The sequence below is a fragment of the Eschscholzia californica genome, unplaced genomic scaffold (genome assembly GCF_041429995.1).
Source record: "Eschscholzia californica isolate CP2 unplaced genomic scaffold, dmEscCali1.0.p SCAF_2, whole genome shotgun sequence".
Lineage (NCBI taxonomy): Eukaryota > Viridiplantae > Streptophyta > Magnoliopsida > Ranunculales > Papaveraceae > Eschscholzia > Eschscholzia californica.
The window spans coordinates 8,284,298-8,306,846 of NW_028238309.1; the positions used below are offsets into that span (position 1 = coordinate 8,284,298).

General features: G+C 34.3%; 1 protein-coding gene and 1 long non-coding RNA gene across 2 annotated transcripts; one reads left to right on the plus strand and one right to left on the minus strand.

Annotated features, from left to right (window-relative positions):
• Positions 1-4,034: 4,034 nt before the first annotated feature.
• Positions 4,035-5,707, minus strand: LOC147555890 (uncharacterized). Its single transcript, XR_015235050.1, has 2 exons — positions 5,426-5,707; positions 4,035-4,466 (listed from the first exon to the last, which is right to left on the minus strand). It is a non-coding gene; the product is annotated as an uncharacterized LOC147555890 (long non-coding RNA).
• A 10,211-nt stretch (positions 5,708-15,918) lies between these two features.
• LOC147555891 (O-fucosyltransferase 20-like) lies at positions 15,919-20,030 on the plus strand. Its single transcript, XM_086662949.1, has 6 exons — positions 15,919-16,564; positions 17,022-17,190; positions 18,453-18,542; positions 18,747-19,030; positions 19,140-19,398; positions 19,673-20,030. The coding sequence occupies exons 1-6, from the start codon at positions 16,062-16,064 to the stop codon at positions 19,904-19,906; spliced, it is 1,539 nt and encodes a 512-aa protein (XP_086519075.1). The 5' UTR covers positions 15,919-16,061; the 3' UTR covers positions 19,907-20,030.
• The last annotated feature ends 2,519 nt before the right edge of the window (positions 20,031-22,549 follow it).

A 22,549-nucleotide genomic window follows, 5' to 3' on the forward strand; every position in this document is an offset into this window, starting at 1 on the left:
AGTAAGAAAATCCAACTTTTTTTAATGGGTAAGAAAGTCGATTCTTTCACATGTGAAATCAAGCTTTCAAGTGTTTAGTAATGTTGGTAAGAAAACGTGGTGCCTTTAGAAAATCGTGGTGGGTGCTTGTAGAAGGTTATATGATGTTAAGCGTTTGAGGAGTGCCTTTAGAGTTCAGGTTCTTTTCTTCCCCAAATCCTATCGAATTTCAACAAACCCTAAGAGGAGAGAGAGATAGTGCAGAGCACACAGAGAGGGATGAATTAGATTGGAGAACTACAATCGACAACTAAAAAGCAGAGTAGCTATCTTCTTCTCGAAATTGTTTACAGTTTGTTCAGCTTGATTAAAGCACAACTCTATTGAAGCAAAGGTTGGTTGAGGCGAAGCTTTAGGATTTTCATTTGTTTTTTGTTGTAATCTGTTCGTCTTCTTCATCCTTGACCCTCGGTTGAATTAGGGTTTCTATTTGTTCTTGGTTATAGTTTGTTTATCTTGTTCTTGATTTTTTATTTTTTATTTTAATTTGTTTGTGATTGTTGATCCTTTAATGGTGGAAATCTGTGAACAAATTTTTACTTTTTTTTGTGAGTGTTTAGATAAAGCATTTGGGAAAGACATGATTCAAACCCTAAAACCCCCTTGTATTGACAGAGATGAAGAGAGAGAGTTACGATAGGAGAGAAATAGAGAGAGATAGTTACAGGACGAGAGAGAGAGAGAGAAAGAGTGCGTCTTTCCCAAATGATGATGATGGAGATGAAAACGATGGTGTTTGTGGGTCTCTTTGAAATTCTCTTGGTGGTGCATCTTCTTCTTCTCCTTCAAGTCTAAGTTCAACTTGAATAATTTCTTTTCCTTTCCATTCCCATGCCAAATCTTCTTCAAATACCACATCTCTACTAAAGAGAACTTTATTGACAATTGGATCAAACAACTTGTAACATTTCGTTTGCTCATTATACCCAAGAAAGATACATTTCTCACTTTTGTCATCAAATTTTGTTCTTCTTGCTTCCGGTATCTTTGCATAAGCAATACATCCAAATATCTTTAAATGAGTTACACTAGGCTTGTAATAACCCCATGCCTGTTGCGGGGTCTTCATATAGACACTTTTAGTGGGACATCTATTTAACAAGTATAAGGCACATGCAACGACTTCACCCCAAAATTCTCTTGGCAAACTTTTTTCTTTTAACATGTTTTTTGTCATGTTTAATATGGTGCGATTTTTCCTTTTCGCAACTCCATTTAGTTGTGGTGTGCATGACGGAGTAAGTTCATGAATAATCTCATGTTCTCTACAAAACATATCAAATGCTCTTAAGGTATATTCTCCACCTCTATTAGACTTTAGTTTCTTTATCATAAAACCACTTTGTTTCTCAATCATGTTCTTGAATTCTTTGAATACTTCAGATTTATTTTTTAAGAAATAAACCCATATTTTTCTACTAAAATCATCAATAAAAGTGAGAAAGTAACTGTTACCTCCATTTGTCATTGGCTTCAATGGACCACAAACATCGGTATGCACAAGCTCCAATATATTAGATGCTCACCACCTACCTTCTTTAGAAAAACTTGTTCGATGATGCTTGCCAAAGATACACCCTTCACACACTTGGTTTGGGTGATCAATACATGGTAAATGATGAGTCATGAAAATGCCTCATCTGAATCTCTTAACTTGTGCTAGTTAGTCCATTTCGAGCCGTTACTATCATGAATTGTTTGTGTCTCTTACGCAGGTGTCTTCTTATGAGTTCGATGCGAAAGACGGATAAAATCAAGATAAAAACGTGTTAGGGGTATTTTGGTCATTTATTGATTATGGTATTCTGGAAATTTCGATACTCGGATGAAAAGTAGAGTCGAAGACGAACTCGTGACCGAAAACGGAAGTCAAATCGAAGTTCGGATGAGAATGTTAGGCCAAGTCAAATATTGGAGTCTATGATAGTTGACCAAACCTGCTCGTGACATGTGGCGTCGAATCTGATGGCGAATGTGAAACATTCGGTACCCTGTTGGGCACCATGGGACGGCGCGCTGGATTTTCATGGAGCAGGATCCGGTGCAACTTATGTTAATATTTCAGTACTCCCCGTGAATATCTAACGGTCGAAATACCAACTGACAACATGGCGGCATCTGAGGTCGCGTCTTATATCCTTAAGTTACTTCTGAGGCACCACATCAAAGGTCAAGTCCCCAACGGTTTTCACACGTAACCAACAGCTTCCCAAATCCTATTTATTTGGAAACAAAAGGGAAATTACCTTCCTGTCCTCAGCTCTATTATATCTTCCCAAATTAGAAGATTCTTTCTCTATTCTATCTTTATCTATTGGGAAATTGGGTCAAATGACCTTTGACCCAATTGACTTCGGTGGAATGACCCTTATTTCTCAAGTTCCTTGAAATGACCCTATTTTTGTCATTTTCTTCCAAGTTTGCCCCTCAATATAAATCGAGTCTAGATTTTCTAGACACCCGATTTTGATCCAAACCGAGAAAACTCCCCCTCTCTCTAGAACGAAATTTGATGGGTTCTTAAAGTTTTCAAAATCATTCTACCCTTCCCTCTTCAATTTATATGGCATTAATCAATGTAATTGAGTCTAAATCATGAAACATCTTGAATCTTCTCTCCCATCTCTTCATCATCGGAAATTTCGCCCAAATTTTTACTTGGTTAGGGTTTGGTCGATTTGTTGAGGTAACTTCATCTTTGTTATGGTTTTTACCATATTTCATCTTCATTGTTAATTTGTTTCATATTATAGGTCGTTTTGTTTGGTTTTGTATGAGTTTTGATTTATTTATGTATTGTTCGTCTTCCTAGGGTTTACCTTGTAATAAGTACATGATTACATTGTTTTATGTTATGTTTTGGTTGTTTATCTATTGTGTAATGTTAAATTCATCTTATGTGTTGCTTATTTTTCAATTTTGGCTTGGGTTTGACCTTAATCTTATGGATTGATTACTTTGCTTGACAATGTTCACCATGTGTTTGTTAATAGTCTTCAATGAATGAAAGTATTGTTAATGTTGTTGAAGTTTGTTCATCATTCATGTGTTTGATAGTTGTCCTCAATGGCTATCATATTCATATCTTTAGGTATTAATGTCTTGCGACACATAAGATAACCTTTTGTGAATGATCCCACTTAAAATATTTGCAACGTGACGAATAATTGAAAGAATGCTAGACATGATTTGTTAATAGTCCTCAATATTAGTAACCTATACTAGTTCAGACTCAGTCTAGACTGTAACCTATACAAGTTTACTTTCCTCGATGAAATCGGTGTTATATATATATAGCTTCTAAATGTATCTATTTTTTGTTGATGTTTGACCTTGTGTTTCCTTGTACTACTTAATAATTTTCAAGCATAAAATCTTGTTTTGTATGTATTTTGGAAGTTGGTAGTACTTTTAATACATGCAAATAATGAATTTATCTTTGTTTTGTAGGATAATTTCTAATGGAATCCGTTAGCGGTTGGTTATTCCATGGTGGTAGATTGTAAAATGTGAATGACGAAATAAAGTATATTGGTGGTAAACAAACCGAAAAAGTTCTATCAGACGGGAAAACACTTAGAGAACTTCGTGAAATTTTTAATAAAATAGTATGTGAAGATAGGAAAAATAGCTTGACAAAATTGAGTTTTATGGTTCCGGGGACAATTCAAAGTACTTCACCTATGGAAATACTTCGACTTATTTTACTTTGATATCTATTACAATTTAGTAATATTAATTTGAATGCTTAAATTTCTTATGGATTTGTCCACACAGTGTGAGAGTAGACATTGAAAGACTCCTTGAGACGGTCTGAGTCTAGACTCCTGGAGTCCGAGTCTAGACTCGTGGAGTCCGAGTCTAGACACCTGTTGTATGAGTCTAGACTACTGTACTCTTGTCATATAATACCGTCTAAGTTTTTTTACAACCATGGAAGAACATAAATTTACGTCTTGGAATAGTCACATACATACAATGAGTTCACAACAGAATTAAAAGTGCACAAAGTAAAAGGTCATATTACATTAGAATATATTTCATTGGAGATACATTAAGAGACTTCACAAATAATTTTTCTTCATCGACACAACAATCTTTGTGACAATATCTCTAAATCTTTCTTCTCTGTTATTTGGGTCAAATTTTCAAACATTGCAAATCAAAAATACAAATTCATTCACCATGTATCGAGAAATCGTGGCATACTATCAAAAATAACCGTTTAAGGTCTGGAAGTTTTGTAGCTTTTGCTTGCTCTAAAAAATAACGAAAGGAAATCATCTTTCTTAAACTTTGCCTTCAAATTATTACTAAGGTGATAAATGCATGCACCGTGCATTGCATCAAGAAATACAGTTTGAACTCCTTTTCTAATCTACCACCATGAAATAACCAAATGCTCACGGATTCTATTAGGAATTACCCTACAAAACAAAGATAAATTCATTATTTGTACGTACTAAAATTACTACTAACTTCCAAAATACATACAAACATGAGATGAATTCAACATGTAAATTGACAACACATAAGATGAATTCAACATGTAAATTGACAAAAGCGAAGTACCAATTTGAAAAGTAACACTCTCCCACCTTAAAAGTGTTTCATCCAAATTTTATGGAATTATGCTTAGCACCACATGCATTAGTGCAGAAAAGGATGACCATAAACAAAAGAACTTTATACACATTATTTTTTAGTTTTAAGCAGCAACTTGCATTAACCTTCATTACAAAAGTCAGCTTCTACACCATATGCAAGGTTCCCAAGTAAAAAACAACAGTTCTGAAGTATCAGTTTGGTCGTGGAAATGTTGTGAAAATGCTGAAGATAGATGAGGAACTTTTGTTTTGTGTTAAAAAAAGTAACTTCATCTTATAAATTCTTGTAAGTTCTACCATTTGTCATGACATCTATATTATTTGGTTCTGGTCCAAGAATTAGGAAGATGTTTGTTGTATACACCAATTAAGGAAGATGAATTCAAGATGTAAATTTACAATTAAGCAATACATTAGATGTAGTAATGAAGATGAAGTAAGAACAAACTTCAACAAACATGAACAATATTTTTATTCATTGAGGACTATTAACAAACACAACATTGTCAAGCAAAGTAACCAATGCATAAGATTAAGGTAAAACCCAAGCAAAAATTGAAAAATTAACAATATATTAGATGAATTTAACATTAAACATTAGATAAACAATCAAAACATAACCTAAAATAATAGATAATCATGAAGTTGTAAAACTCTAGGAAGATGAACAATAGCTAGATAAATCAAAAACAAATTCAAAACAAAACAAAACAACATATGGTATGAAACGAAATAAAAATCAAGATGAAATAAGGTAACTATAACAAAGATGAACTTACCTCAACAAATCAACCACCCTAACCAAGTAAAAATTTGGGCGAAATTTCCGATGAAGAAGAAGAGATTTAAAATTGAAACCCTAGATGGGAGAGAAGATTCAAGATGTTTCATGATTAAGACTCAATTGCATTGATTAATGCCATATAAATTGAAGAGGGAAGGGTGGAATGATTTTGAAAACTCTAAGAACCCATCAAATTTCGTTCTAGAGAGAGGGGGGGTTTCTCGGTTTGGATCAAAATCGGGTGTCTAGAAAATCTAGACTCGATTTTATATTGAGGGGCAAACTTGGAAAAAAATGGCAAAAATATGGTCATTTCAAGGAACTTGAGAAATAAGGGTCATTCCACCAAAGTCAATTGGGTCAAAGGTCATTTGACCTAATTTCCCTTATCTATTATACAGTAGAGAGAGAAGAATTAGGAAAACAGAGAATAGGAATGAAAAAAAAATTACAATAGAAGAAAGGAGACATGGATATTTTCTTGAGAGAGAAGGAAGAATTAAAATGGAAAGAGAGAAAGATTGAAAGTGATAGATTGAAGAGAGAGCTCGGTTGGAAGAGAGATATTCTTCTCTCTCTACAATCTTAACAGAGATGGAGATTGAGAAATATTTTCTCAATATAATGGAAACATATAAATAGAGAGAGAAAGATAAACCAGATTTTCTATAAAGAAACAGAGAAGGTTTCATCTTCTCTTATCTCTCTAAACATGGAAAACAGATTTGGAGATTGATCAAGATTTCAAAGAAGAGAGTATATACTTCATCATCTACTTTCTCTCTTAAATCTGAATATATTTGTATAGAGAGAGAGAGCTGGGAATTCTTTTACAAAGAAAGGAAGTGAAGACATCCTTACAGAGATTAAAGGAAGATTCGGTTGATTTGAAAATGATAGAAAGAGATCGAATATTTTTCTTGAAAATTGAATAAAATCAGGGGAGAGAGCTGGAACTTCTTCTACATGGAAGGAAATCTGATTTTTCTTTTTCTCTTGATCTCATCTCTATCTTCTAAAGAATAAAAATAGTAGAGAGATATTGATGAAAGTAGAGACAGAAGGATTGCCAGAGATATGAAATCAGAGGAGTATAATGGAGTATAGGAAGGAGAAGATTGAAGGGAGATTGCTACTGATTGAGATTCGATTTTCTTTTCTTATATATCAGGGGACTCATCATCATTTGAAATCATCTCATCTTTGGGCAAAAAAAAAACAGAGAGCTTTCTCTCTTAATCATCTTCTTCCTCTCAGGGCTTCATTGAACATTTAGAAAGAGAGAGAGAGATTATTGCTTAGAGAGAAACAGAGAAAGATCAACAGAGAACTACTTCTTCTTTTTTGTATTTCGTTGAGAGTGAATTGTATTGAGAGAGAGAGAAAGAGAAATAACAGAGTTGATGTTTTATTTTCTTCTATGTTGAAACCAGATTGTAGAGATACAGAGCTTATATATAAAATTACAGAGAGAGTTTTGGTAAAGATTACTTTTGTGAGAGAAGAATCTAACTATCACTCCATCTTCATCACCTTTATCTCACTCATTTGATCAACATCCATCATCAAAAGAAAATAACATTACATTCGGTGATCTTCTCTACTTTATTTTTGATTTTATAACAATAATATTTCTTATAATCACGATGATATATATGATGAGAATGAGTAGCTAGATTTCTTAACTAGGATTGATGACGAAACCATACTCGATCTTTTAGAAGCATATTGTTAATTGATTAATTCTTTGAATGTGCTCCAATGCTTAAGTTGTTTTAATTTGTTAAATCGGTTATCTTTTCACTATCTATGCTTTTAGATTTGATGCATCGTGCTTATGTTAAATCGTTTGACGGTTCATACTTATTAATTGATAGATAGTAGTTTAGAAATATATTTTTCAAAAGAAGACAATTACCATTTTATGATCTAAGAACCGATTTTATCAAAAACATCTTCCGAAATTCGGATAGTTCATTATCCAGAATTTTGAGTTATAGAAGAAAAGAACTAGTTAGTTAATTATGTGTAATAAAGGTGATTTTTCGTGGTGGATTCTAAAATCCTAGGTCCTTCTCCCATTTGAGTTCATTTTCATTTCCGTAATTTTATTCATTTTATTTTATCACCAAAAACAATTTCAAAATCAAAACCGCATTAATTCTAAGTTTAGGAACAGGTTTAACTAGTCTCTGAGGAACGAACCGGTCTTTCCGGAAATATTACAACTTGATACCCGTGCACTTGCGGGTGTAGACCTATTTAGGGTAACCTTTTAGGCCCATCAGTAAACCCCTTACCATATTCTTGCTTGCCAAGGTCTTCATCCCATCAAAGTTTAGAACCCAAGTCTCAAGTGTCACAACCAAGATTCATCTTTCACAATCGAGTTTAAGCATTTTGCATCACCATGTTGAATGTTTAAGGGAAATAATATATTCTTTGCCATCTTTACCTTAGCAATTAGAGTTCCACTTTTATCTCTTAATGTGAGATGAAGATCCTTCAATCTTATATCATAGTTTTTTTCTAAAGGTTGTCCCAAACTCAAAATGTTATTTTTCATTCCGAGAACATAATAAACATCGGAAATATAGTTATGTTTTCCATTTTTTAGTTGAATGAGGATATTACCTTTCCCTAGCATCGGTATCTTTGAGGAGTCACCGAACTTTACACACCCTTTCACACTTTCATTCACTTCAACAAAAAATTCTCTTTTTCCACAAATATGATTACTTGCACCAGTGTCGAAATATCAAGTGTTTGTTTGTGATTCATCAAGACCATCACAAGAAAATAAAAATGCAGGATCGACATTAATTTCTACTTCATATTCAACAAGGTTTGATTCTTCCTTAACTTCATTTTTATACCAACATTCATTACTATAATGTCCAAGCTTGTGACAATTATAGCATTTAATATCCCTTTTGTCTCTACCTTGGCTGTTATAAGGTCTAGTAAAGTTTCCTCTACCTCTTCCTTTTGGTTCATTTGTTCTTCCTCTATTAAAAAAATTTCTTCCTTTTTGACTTCTAAAGCTTTTTGTACGATTATCATAACCTCTACCATAATTCTCAAAGCCTCTTTCTTTTTGGGGTGTATATTGTTTTTCTTCTAAAGTGAATTTTGCTTGAAGTACTTGATCAACCGAACAATTTGAAGAGGTTGCGACATTTCTATTCACTCTTTGTTCATGGATTTGCAATGTTCCCATCAATTCATCTACCGTCATGGATTCTAAGTCTTTTGATTCTTCAACGACAATAAACACATTATCAAATTTAGGTGTCAAAGACCGTAAAATCTTCTCCATCACCCGAACATCATCACATTTTTCACAACACCTTTTCATTTCGTTAACATTAGACAATACTCTTGAAACATAATCGGAGACAAGTTTTCCTTCATTCATACTCAACTTTTCAAATTCACCAAACAAAATTTGAAGACGAACCTTCACAACTTTAAACTCCTCTAAAAGAGTTCTTGAAAATATCCCTAGCCTCTTTCGATGATTTTGCTTCGGACACTTTTTCAAATGTAGAACTATCAATCCCTTGATATATAAGGAACAAAACTTTTTTATCATTCTTTTATGAATCTTTAAGGACACTTTTTTGCAAGTCATTCATAATATCCTCTTCTTCTAAAGTTGGCTCTACATAACCATTTTGAACAATATCCCACAAATCTTGAGATCCCAATAATACACTCATTTGAATGGACCAATGTCCATAATTTTCTTTTGTTAACTGATGGGCCTCGAAAGTTTCCTAAATAAGTCTTCACCCGCAAGTATATGGGTGTCAAGTAATAACCCGGTAAGACCGGGATCGATCCACGAAGATAGGAAGGTAATACGAATATCGAAAAAGTCTAACCCACCGGTTTAAGTGTCAGTCACTAACTCAGACTAAATAAGTTGGGTTTTTGGATTGATTTCAAATAAATAAACAAATAAGGCTAACTAAACTAAAGGTGAGAGATTCGGGAAGAGTCGAGCAAGAATCGAATGAGAGGGATACTTCGATCCACAAAATCGATAGTGACTAGTACTAATGATCTATAAGCATGAAAAGTTAGTTAACTTCACCCATTTACTTGGATTGGTCAACGAACTCTTGGTTTAACTCAGATTCCAGTCCATGAACGGTCTAAACACCCGGAAGATTTTATCATTAAAAGCAATAAAACTCTTTTGTCACATCAAAACATGTTTCACGAGTATCCGACTACAAAAGCTAGCTAGACATGGCGATACAAATAATAAACGGGAAGAAAATAAAGAAAGACAAAGTTAAGGTTGAAATCCCCCTTTTTCGATGATGGCGCGAGGCTAGGATCGTCGGAAAATATGAATATATACGTACTGCCGATCTCCCCTTAGCAATATCCTGATTTCCCCTTAACAGTGCAGATTAGGTGTCCCCTCAGTGAAAACCAGGGTTCCCCTTAACAAACAATACCTTCTTCTTCCCCAAACCAAACCACCATGAAAGCTTCAACCAAGCTTTCTCTCTCTAGAATTTTTAACCCAAATCAGAAGGAAAGCACAAGAGCATTAAGGTAAGGTGATTTTCACTTAAACCCCTAAGTTTTCCGGCCAAAAGAGTGGCCGGAAAAACCTAGATGATTCCGGCAAAGAAAACTATGAAATCCGGCCAGATATTAGTCTACTCGGACTGTAGCTACTGTCCCGTGCACTTCTGAGCAGTTCCGTGCGCTTCCGAGCAGTCCCGAGCTAGTTGTTTGCTACCCCGAGCTGGTCACCTTGCTGTTCCGAGTTGCAATGGTGTTTCCCGCCGGTTTCCTGCACCCGAGCTACTCCTCTTGTTGCAGCCGTGCCGACCAAAGCCTCGGCCGGCACCTTCTCCTCTTCTCAAACCCCCTTTCTCTCTCTGGCTCTAGGTTTCTCCCTCAAGCTTCAAACCTTAGTTTTTCCCTCCAGCCTTCAAAACCCTAAAAATTGGAGAAGATGAAGTCTGACCTCCCCTTTCTCTTTTCTCTACCTGGCTAAACCCTACACTTGGTCATAAGTTGACTTGGACCCTTTATGTGGGGGTGCTCATAAAACTTCACATTACTCTTCTTCTTTGGGATATTGGACTTTGGGTTGGGCTTTGCCTCTCATTTAGAAAACAAGGGAGTGCCTTTAACTTTGTTTCTACATATTCTAATTTTCAGAAATACAAAAATGTCCTTCGGCTTCTTTCCTCCGTAACTTTTCCGTCCCAACTCCGATTCCACTTCCGTTTTCACCGTCGGACTCACCCTCGACTCCACTTGCCATTTAACCTCTGAGTTTCAAAAAATTACCAAAATATCCCTGGTTCTTTTTCCTCCGGTCTCTTCCACATGAGATGAAAATGTGATAAATGCTCTCTTTTATTCCGAATTAAGCGTCAAACTCCAAATAAGGTACCTACCAAGAAAAACTCATAAATAATTAGAAATAAAACCCGAAACGAACTAACTCATCAAAGTTAAGTGATCTCAATGTGGTAATTTAACGCCACATCATTAACATAGGTATTTGAAATTGCACCATATTTGTCATTTTTTCTTACTAGATCCCAATTTATTTTTTCACAAATCCTAGATTCTCAAAATGTTTAAATGATAAGATAACATAGCTCTGATACCATTTGTTGGAGATTTAAAAAAAATAACAACTATAACATAAATGATCTAACACCATATACTCAAACCAACTATCCTTCAATCACAAATCTTCATTCATCATAAACACAAACATTGTTGTTGTTCCTTTCATTAACAAAGAAAAAGACATTCAAAAACATTAGATAATAGTCATAGATACATACCAATTAATTACTTCAAATTTCTTCACAAAGGATCTTCTCCAAAGAAAGCCCTAGTTCTTTCTCTCTCTAAGCTTATTCAAGTTGTAGACATAAGGAACTCTACTACTTCTTTAAATTAATTTCAAGGAGTCATTTCCTTCTTTGCCCCTTCTATTTTGATAACACCGCTCAAGCCCAAACTTTCTCACACTTAATATTGCCCCAAACCAAAATTTGATTTAAAGCCCATTTTTCAACATATTTAACCGGGTATCAGTAAAAAGAACATCTTTGCTTGGAACTTGAGGATTATATTTGAGAATCGTATCGGTCTCAGTGTGCATAACTTGAGAAATGAAAGTGAGACTTGATAGATCTCATAGATTATAAGAAGCTAAAGCTAGCTCACATCCAGTTTTGCACTTGGCTTCTACTTTAATCTCAGTACTTGTGAAAAGAACCACCAAGAAGACAAACACTAACTCAAATGAGTTTTATAACTTCTTGTACTTGTTTCACTAAAAATCATTATTTGTTGAGATAATTGCCTTCAGAAGAAAAAAATGGAAGAAATTGAAACCCTAAAAGTTCGATGAGGAATTTGGGTAAGATTCAAACAGGAGGAATTGAATTAGTAGTTGTTTGAATAAGGTTGATATGGATATAATCCCTCCAGTCTTCGGACTATTGGCTGTTATTGTTCGATGACTCTTTGATTCTTGACCAACTAGTCAACCACAGTAACGGTCCAACCAGGAAAGAAAAACCGCTTAAGTAGACCACAGATAATGTGGTAGACTCTGAGTCGGCTATCGCGTGTCCGTGCAAATATCTAGCATGACAATATGAATTAGTAGTCCAGGTCTTTATGAGCATCTCCCATGGGAATACTTGAGCTATAAAACTTTGGCTGCCACGTAAAATTCTAAAATTTGTTAATCACCAATGGAACACTCTATTAAACACTCAATTATGATGTAGAGGTAGATAGTTTTCTATTTAAATAAATAAAAAAGTAACTTGTTTTAGTGTTGTCAAACAACACCTTAGTTAGCACTCCAAAAACACTTAAAATTAAAGCCCCGCCAAATAACGAAGGTTGTATTCCTGCACAACTAACCACGAGCTTATTTCTTACTTATCTATAGCTAGCGACAGATCAAAGGGAGTGCGGACTCCAAAAATTGTTGTAGTAATTGAAGGGATTTTGCTACGACCCACAGTCGTATCAAATGAACAAAAAACCGTAGCAAATAAGATTTAGTTAAATAACAACCAATAGTAATGTTGCAAATGGCTTTAGTTACAAACTTTCGACTACGGGGTAATTTGTAATTGAAAAGTAAGCTCTCTCGTTATGACTTTGGTCGTAGCAAAAGGCCATATATTCATATAATATATGTTATATCCATTTCATTAAATTTATCAAAGTAACTATGTTACATAAATCTGTATTTGACTTGGTCAAATTCCAACTCTTTAGACCTAGTTTTTATTAAGCCAGAAACAAAACAAAATAGCAGATGAACACTCGTGAGGAAAACCCTTCGCCAGCTATGGAGACAATGATCGAAAGAGACAAAAAGAAAAAGGAAGATTGAGAGTTATGGATGGAGAGGAAAATTGTAAGATGAAGGATAGAGATCGAAGGATTAAGGGAGAGAGCGAGAGGGGGACAAAGAGAGTGGGAGAGAGAAAGATGAAAAAGAACCCCTGGTAGAGACTTCCTTTACTGCATGCAGCAGAGAAGATACCTACTCTCTTACTCTTCATCTCTCTATATCTCTCTATCACTGGCAAAGGATAACCCTCTTTGTACAAGTAACGCGCTTGGACTAAAATTTTCTTAACTTTTTCCATGAGCTGGCAATAAATGAGTGAGTTTATAATTTGGCGTGCGCATAAATACCTTTCTTTTCACTTTTAATCTTAACCTTCTTAGCATGATTTTTTGGCATGTGAACTACCACTAAAATGTGTTCAGATAACAAAAAATTTTGACCTAGCTTCTGAAGTTTGGGAGGTGTAATCTTAGTCACTGAACATAAATTTCGAATGTATCTAACCCTTTGAGATAAGTTCGGGGGATGTAATCTCAACGGTTGAAAATTAGTTTGGGAGGTGTAATTTTAGCCATTGAAGATAAGTTTCGAATGTATCTAACCTTTTAGATAAGTTTGGGAAATGTAATCTCAACCATTGGAAACTATTTAGGAAGTATAGTCTTACCTATTGAAAATGAGGATATATTCCTTTTTTTGGAAGTCGACTACGATCAACGTTAGTCGTTACAAGGCATTGATAAATCATGAAGATGTGATAAGCACGATAACCGGCTAAGTTAAACTAATAATGAAAGAGGCCTAAAGCCCAACAACCTAAAAGAGGTCTAAAGCCCGACAAACTGATTACATTATTTATACTTTTAATAACTCAAGTTCAATAAACCGTGGATTCCACCTCCTCTGCAAACCGAAACTAGGGTCTCCTCGAATTTGGAGTTTATGTCAACACTTTCAACCACTTAGGCAAGGGAAACCAATTGTTAGACCAAAATAAACATATATTCTAAAAGTGATACTATCCTCTCTCATTATATAGATTCTCAGTAAACTAATACTACGACCACCGACCACAACTTTGGACATTGTCTATAAAATCTCCCTTCTTTTGTTTTTGTTAAATTGGCGATATCAAACATGCCTTATCTTGTGGGTCCCATTTAATTGGTGGTTACCCAACCCAACATGAAACAACTCAAAAATGGTTGATTTGGGTGGTGCGTCTAGTTAAATGTTTCTTTGGGCTTGTGTTGCCTTTCACGTTATAAAATAAAATGGATCTGATAAGATTCTTTATTTTATTTTTTGGGTTAATTCCGTTTTGGTCCCCGATTTGTGACCAACTCGTCGTTTTGGCCCCCATAAGTGTCCAACAATTCGTTTTGGCCCCAAAAATTTTCTATTTGGCCCCAAATTTTATCCAACCTCCCAATTCCACCCGATGGCATTTCTGTAATTTTGTATTTTTTTTTGTTTGTCCACCTCATCTAATCTCTCCTCTATCACACCACCTCCTCTCCACCTCACCCTTCTTCTCCGGCGGAATGTTGCCGACCGGAATAAAAAAATTCGGCCGGCAACCTTATTAAAAAAATAAATTTATTTCTCTCTCTTCTTCCTCCTTTTTCTCTCTTATTCCTCCTTTCCTCTCTTCTTCTTCCTTTCTCTCTCATCTTCTCTCCCTCCTTTCTCTATTCCGGCGAAAGATACCTTTATCGGAAATTGTCTGGATCTGGGGAAAACCCCAGATCCAGACGAAGAGGAGCTCTCTTCCTCTGGAAATTCCAGACAAATAGGAGCTCTCTTCGTCTGGAAATCCCAGACGAAGAGGAGTCTGGATCAGACAATTTTCGACGAAGGTATCCTTCGCCGGAATAGAGAAAGGAGGGAGAGAAGATGAGAGAGAAAGGAGGAAGAAGAGAGAGAAAGGAGGAAGAAGAGAGAGAATATATATATATATTATATATATATATATATATATTTTTAATAAAGTTGTCGGCCGGAATTCTTTATTCCGGCCGGCAACATTCCGCCGGAGAAGAAGGGTGAGGTGGAGAGGAGGTGGTGTGATGGAGGAGAGATTAGATGAGGTGGACAAACAAAAAGAAAAAAATATAAAATTACAGAAATGCCATCGGGGTAGAATTGGGAGGTTGGATAAAATTTGGGGTCAAATAGAAAATTTTTGGGGCCAAAATGAACTGCCAGACACTTATGGGGGCCAAAACGACGAGTTGGTCACAAATCGGGGGTCAAAACGAAATTAACCCTATTCTTTTTGCATTAATAAGATCCTTTATTATCTCCTGAGAAAGGAAATCAACCGCTTATGATCACTAATATCTCTCTTTGTTCAATGGTATCTTATGTCATGAAGTTGTCTTCACCGACTACTTCTTAATTTCAACAAAGAAAAACTATCTCTTTCCATTAAAAGGAATTTAGACGATGACTATTACACAAGCTGATTCAACTATAATTTTTTGATTCCGGACAAGATTGTAAAGAAATCTTAGGCCTTAGGATATCAATAAACCAATTCTCAAAAGAAATAAAACTTTGTAGAAAATGGTAGTCAAGAATCCTCATTGTTTTTCTTTTGTAAATTATAAGAGTATTAATTTTCATTTCAAAAGAAGCACTTAAAATAGTCTTGGTTATTTCTTATTATATCAAAACACGGAAATAAGAAGTAGAAATAAGGAGAATTAGCGATCCGTTGTTGTATATAGGACTTGGACCCAACCTTCATTGAGTTAACTATTTGTCATGAAGGCTTAAGACAAGAACAATAACTATTATTTCAATTCAAGTTCTTTAAACAAGAACAAGTCCTATCTCTTTTAACAAAAAAAAGAACAAGTCCTATCTATTTTAACAAGGGATGTGACTATTTCTAAAAGCATAGACTTATATTGAATTTTTTATTAGTATAGAGTTCTTAAAATATGGGCTCGCATCTTCTAAATATTCTTCATAATATAATTCAACTCTGAAATTGTCCAATTGATAAGAATAGTTGTGTTTGGGGTGGCATGTAGGTGGTATCATACTCCTAGGAGCACATAATCCACATTCACTTCATAAACCAATCAAAAAAGTAGTCGTTGGCAATTAGCAACAATAAACAAAAGCATTTGGTGAAATACACAACCTCCCATCTCTCTCTCTCTCTCTCTCTCTCTCTCTCTCTCTCTCTCTCTCAACTTCTATATCATTCTTCTCTCCAAGACTTTAGCTAGCTTCTTCTATTTCAATAATGAAAGGCCATAGCTCTATCATTTCTTACATATGGATAACTCAAAAGTCTATTCTCTTCAAAACTCCAAAGAAGCCAATAACAACAAAAACCATCCTTTATATCTTTAGGCTTCAAAAATATTTCCTTCTTTTCTTAGCTATTTGTACTTGTTTTAGTATTTTCCTCATTGGATATCCTATTCTTTCATGCATTTCCGACCATAACTTATTACAATCCAATCGAAGATTCAACCACGGTATATTTATTGATACCAACACGGATAATGAACTCTGGGAGCAACCAAACGGGTTTGGATATCGCCCGTGTTTGAATTATAGCAAGGAATATCAAGCATTGTCAAATATTGAAACGAAAAAGAATAGATACTTGATTGTTGTGGTTTCGGGTGGATTGAATCAACAAAAGAATCAAATTATCGATGCCGTTGTTATAGCTAGAATTCTTGAAGCTACTCTAATTATTCCTATACTCCATGTCAATCCCGTGTGGGGCGACGAAAGGTACTTATAATCTTAAGGGTAATCTTAAGGGAAAAAGTTATTTTTTTTTTGTCACATTTACTTTTTTTTTGTTGAAAGTCACATTTACTTGTTAACATATGAACTGTAAGAAGACATTATTTTGTGCTTCGTAGTATAATACTTTAAACATTTTAACTAAACCAATTATTTAGATATGTTATTACGATAAACTCCACCTTTTGTTCTTATAATTAGGATAAGATATTGATATAGAAGTTGATGGTTATCCAAAATAACATCTCTATATAGTGGGACAACAACTTTATGTGTTTGCTAATAATTAAGTTCATTTTCTTTTTATGATTGTGATAATGTAGACCAATTGAATTAATTTTGATAAATACATAATCGAAAAATAGACAAAGATGATTTATTTTTTAGTATGATCTTAGATGAATAGTATTGTGAAATAATTATAATAAAATTGTGTTTGTAGTGAATTTTCGGATATATTCGATGAACAACATTTTAAGAAGACACTTAAAGATGATGTTCATGTCCTTTCAACATTACCAGCTACATACATTACAAAACGTCCAGCTCGATCTGGAATCCTACCCCCACATATTACTGAAGAATGGGTTCAAACTCAATTGATGGGCCAGGTGAACACTCTCTTTCTCTCCTCTTTATCTCTCCCTCTTCTCTTTGGAATGTTAGTTATGGCACTAAAAGTGTGATATGATATGATTTACTAGTTAAGCCTAGTTGCTTTCATAGTTTTTAGGGCAAAATAAAAAATAGTGAATGTCAATTTTCTTTTGAAAGGGTTTAGAGACTACTTTGTTAATAATCATTTAGTCTAAAAGTATTAGGCATAAATTATGTTAAGAATGAAAGAGCAAAATAAATTAGTTTAAAGTCTTTTCGACCAACAATAAAAGTTTTCCTTCTTTAATACGAAGAGGATGATTAGCGTTAAAACAAAAATGTCGAAGGGTCTAATCGAGAGGACTCATTAGGTAGAGATAATTGTTTTTTTTTTGTTCATGATTACTTTTGAGTTTTTTTTATCTTGTCTCTCTTCTTTCCTTTATGTTAGTTTTGATGTTTACATGATATATAGAGGTTGGCAAAGGAAGAGACATTTCAACAAACTAATTTTTTTTACACTAATTTATTAAACAACCAAAACTTATATTATGTTGCAAGTTATTGAAATACATGTTTAAGTAACAAAGTCTAAATTAACAATAATACTAATTATTATTGGTGTTTGGTGTAATGGTTGGCCTAACAAATATAGATTATGCCCCACTACTACAAAACTAATACATTATGAGTTTAGAACAAGACTCGAAGTAGAGTCGAAATCAAAAGACTTTTTCTGAGTTATACGAGCCATTGGTTAAATTATTGTCGATGAGACTTTGTCTATACAATGAAGACATGGTATCCATTACCTTTTAAACTAAATAATGTAAGAGGGGATATAATTATTCTTAAATAATTTATATTAATAAAAAGATCATCATAATCATCTTCCTTATAAGGTTTATATATTAAACATGTCTAATTATTGACATCATCTACCAAAAGTCTTTCTTGAGTACAATTTGTTTATGTAGATTAATTATATGTGAAGGTTTGAACATAAAATATTAAAATTAGGGTTTTTAAGGGCGTGCATTCATGATCCAAAATGAATATGTGTGTTATTGTCATCACGTTGTAGAGTTTACATTTCTAACCCCATACAATATGAAAATGCCCAAAAATAATGTACCCAAACAAATGGAGGTGCCCATGAAACATTGTAGAGAATACCCATACTGCAAAACCCTTCCCCATGATTTTTTGTTGTTTATTAGTTGCATCATGTCACTGATTTTGAATTTTTTTATAATCATGTATATGTAATTGACAGATTAAGAAAAGCGGTGTTTTGATTCTTAGACGTTTTGATTCAAGACTCTCAAAGAATCTCAAACCTGACTTGCAGAAACTTCGTTGCAAGGTACTTAATTTTTCTCTAGCTTTATGCAGAAATTTCTTATGTATGTGAAAATGACATTTCTACCAACTACATCCGATTTACATGTGAAATGTAAAGAAAGCATGGTTTAATCTCCTATAATCATTATGGTTTAAGGGTGGTAGTCAAAAACCATTTTTGAATGAAAAAATGGTTTAACATGCAACAATACATTTTGACTTGTAGGTAGCTTTTAGGGCATTGAAGTTCAAGCCATGGATAGAAAATCTAGGAGAGAAACTAGCAGCCAAGATGTCCCATGGTCGTCCATTCATGGCATTGCATCTCCGGCTCGAGAAGGACGTGTGGATTAGAACGGGTTGTCTTCCTGGTTTGGGCAAAGAGGACGATCGTATTATCAATTTTGAGCGCGCTTCACACCCTGAATTCTTAACAAGCCGTTCTAATCTCACGGCACGAGATCGGTACATCGCGGGTCTTTGTCCCCTCAACCCCATTGAGATTACAAGGTATTGATATACTTATTTTGTTTATAAGTAGAGTAAGATAGATTTGGGAACTCTTATAAGAGTTTGCACTAAATCAAAATTTGATTTTACTCGTATATTTTTGGGGTAGGTTGCTAGAGGCTTTTGGGGCATCAAGGAGTACAAGGATATATTGGGCAGGTGGGATGCCCTTTGGAGGGGAAAGGACACTGGAACCAATCCGATCAAAGTTCCCTCACCTAACAAACAAGTGGGACCTAGCAGATGAAGGAGAATTAGATCCACTTAAAAACAGATCATCAATTCTAGCAGCACTAGACTATGTAGTCTGCCTGAAGAGTCATGTCTTCATGGCTAACCATGGTGGGAACATGGCTAGGTCACTTCAGGTAACTAACTATCTTCTTATTATTATCATTATGAGGAGAGTTCACCTATCAACTAAATTTATGGGTAAATACTTCTATGCGTCTGATCCTCTCGGTCTTCGGTCTAAGACGTAATGAGTCTAATGTGCTTATGTGCCGTACCGTAAACATTTCTTCAAGATGCACGGGGAGCATGCCTAAAATAATTTTGGTGGTGCCTCTAAAATGTTTCTCGCATAGCTTGCTGAAAACCCTTTTGATTATGATTGTGATTATTTATTGATCCAATGGGCAGGGGCACAGAGCTTTTCTAGGGCACAAGAAACACATTACACCAAACAAGAAGCAGCTGGTTAAACTGTTCATGAACAAAGACAATATAGGAGAGGAAGAGATTCAAGAAAGAATAAGGGAGATGCATTTGAACTCCTCAGGATCTCCATTGGTCACACCAAACAGATCAAATAGAGATGTTGTGGCTTATCCTGTACCAGATTGCATGTGTACATCTTCACATATACCCATCTAATTGTTTGATTTAATTTATCTAAATTATTTATTATATTTTATATACACAAAAAGGAATAGATAAAATCACAATTTTCTTTTGAGAAGGATAATACATTAATGAATTACAAAGTTATTACAATAAAGATGAGACAGAAATTGAGGAATAACATTAAAAGTTGTATTTCTTTTCTGTACAACCCATATTCTGCTAGAGCCCATTCGACTAAGCTAGCCGCTAGCAAATTGTACTTTCGATTGATGTAGGTGAATTTGATGTCGAAGAATTGAGAAAGTAATTGTTGAATGCTGGTAATGTGGATTTTGGATTGTCACTGGATTGTTGTGTTTCTTGTACTTCAGATGCGAGATTAAAGCTTGGTTATCTCATTCTACTTGAATGTATTCGATGTTGTTATTAGTTGTCATTGTATACTAAGTAATAATGCTATAGGTTCGTTTTCCTCTGCGATTCTTCCTCTACCTGTATTGGCTGTAGCGATAGCATATTGTGCATAAATCACAAAGTTATTGGGATTCATCATGCAGGTGCACACGTATATGTGCGATTAGAGAAATTTGGCCAAAACTCCCTAAAAAATTTGGCATTTGGTTAAAAAGGGTTTATCAACTTTTTATAGGCTTCAGCTCCCTTTGGAATTTTTATAAATTATCCAATATAGAAAAATGACAAAACTGACCTTATTGCAAAGCAGTGGAAACCAGATTGCAAAGCAGTGAAAACCAGATTGCAAAGTAGTGTAAACCAGTTTGCAAAGCTCTGCAAACCAGAGTGCCAAGTGTGTGCAAAGCTTTGCAAAGTCATTACAAGGCAAACCAGATTGCAAAGTTCTGCAAATCATATTGCAAAGTCATTGCAAAGCTTTGCAAGACAAACAAGATTGCAAACCAATTTGCAAAGCTTCGCAAACTCAACATAAACCCTACCAAAATAAGTAATTAAGAAGTAAGATTATAGCTCGAAATAATAGCAGATTCTCCTTCCATCATTGTCTATGAGTCCAATTATAAAAAAAAACAATGTATAAACCCTAGCAAAATCGTCCCATAATTGACCAATTTGTACCTTCTCTTTTTAGAATTCTTTCCTAAAAACTAATTGAAAACCATAAAAATCAACATCAAACACCAAATAAAGAGATTCAAAAAGCTAAACCTAAACTACATTGATGATATGATAGACAAAAATCGACAGAAACCTTAGATACAAAAATCGGCTAGCTTCCACTTTCACTCGTTTTTTTTCCTATAAACCTAGAAAGTTTGGACAATTCTAACTCTTAGAGGTTCCTGAAAATTGCTCTAGATACAAAGGTTATTTAAGGTATAAAAAATGAGGGACTTTTAAAATTGTCCTTGAAGTTTATTTCTAAAATTTTCATGGTACCTAGAAGAAGAAAAAGGTAATCTGCCTTTCTGACAAAAAAACAAGAAATTAGACTGAAAAATTATACTTTTATGAGGTTATCACTAGTAGTGATCCAAAAGTTGTGAGGCTAGTTGTCAACTAGAAAATAAGATGAGTGATCACGTAATTACTATTAGCACCACCGAAAATTATTGCACCAATAAATATTGTCATCCACCATTGGAATTATGCTTTCAAATTGGGATTTTTTGGTAGGTGGACAAAACTAGTTTAAGTGTTTTTTTTTTGTTGAACTAGTTTAAGTGTTACTCAACAAAAAAAAGAAACTAGTTTAAATGCACAAAAATGTTTGTGGACCATTTGTTCCTTTTCAACAAAGGAAAAGAAAAAAAAAAAATCAAATGAGCACCTTTATACACAAAAATAAAATTTAGAAAAAAAGAAAGAGGAAATGATAAGAATTATTTTAATAAAATAAAATTAGTGAAGTGGTAATTATTTGGTTTTTAATTCACATATAACTCACCTCAATCAAATTATATTTCGAATATTTATTTTAGATTTTGGTTTTACTCGTTTTAGCTGTTGAACAGCTAAAACGAGTATGGGGAATTTGTATGGGCTGCTACAGACATTGTTAGTACTTCCTCGACGATGGAAGCCGAAGCTAGAGCTGCCTACTTGGCAATTGAAATGGCACTACAACTACCAGAGTATGAATGTGTTATTGAAGGAGATGCCTTAACTATTATTAAAGCATGCACAGAAGAAGAAAAGGACATTCCATGGAAAATAAGATCCACATTAATGAGAATTCGAAGAGAAAGTATACGGCTACATGGTTGCACCTTTACATTTTGCTACCGTAATGCAAACCAAGTAGCACATCTTTTAGCAAAGAATTCGTCTCAATTAAATTTATTGTTAAGAAAGGAGATCATTGAGACTCCCGCTTGCATTGTAAACCAATTGGCAGCAGATAAAGCCAATATTTCAGTAAGCTCGAGTAGCTAATAAAATCGGCAATAGCCTCTCTTAACCAAAAAAAAAAAGAATAACTAATCTAAAATGATTTTGCATCTATTTATAAACACAAGAATAATATTTTTGTTGAAAGAACAAGAATGAATTAAGAGTGTTATTTAAAATATCCTTGAATAATTACGGTACTTTTAGCTAAAGCAACATATTGACAAAAGTTTTATAACGATTGTCGTAATTCGCGATTTAATAGATCAGAATTATGGAAAACACGATTCATAACAAGTCACATAT

Bases quoted from the DNA above. Each gene is read 5' to 3' on its own strand.
- LOC147555891 (XM_086662949.1), top strand. From the start codon at position 16,062: ATGAAAGGCCATAGCTCTATCATTTCTTACATATGGATAACTCAAAAG. The intron at 17,191-18,452 runs GTGAACACTCTC...TGTAATTGACAG, and splicing joins AAACTCAATTGATGGGCCAG to ATTAAGAAAAGCGGTGTTTT. The intron at 19,399-19,672 runs GTAACTAACTAT...TCCAATGGGCAG, and splicing joins ACATGGCTAGGTCACTTCAG to GGGCACAGAGCTTTTCTAGG.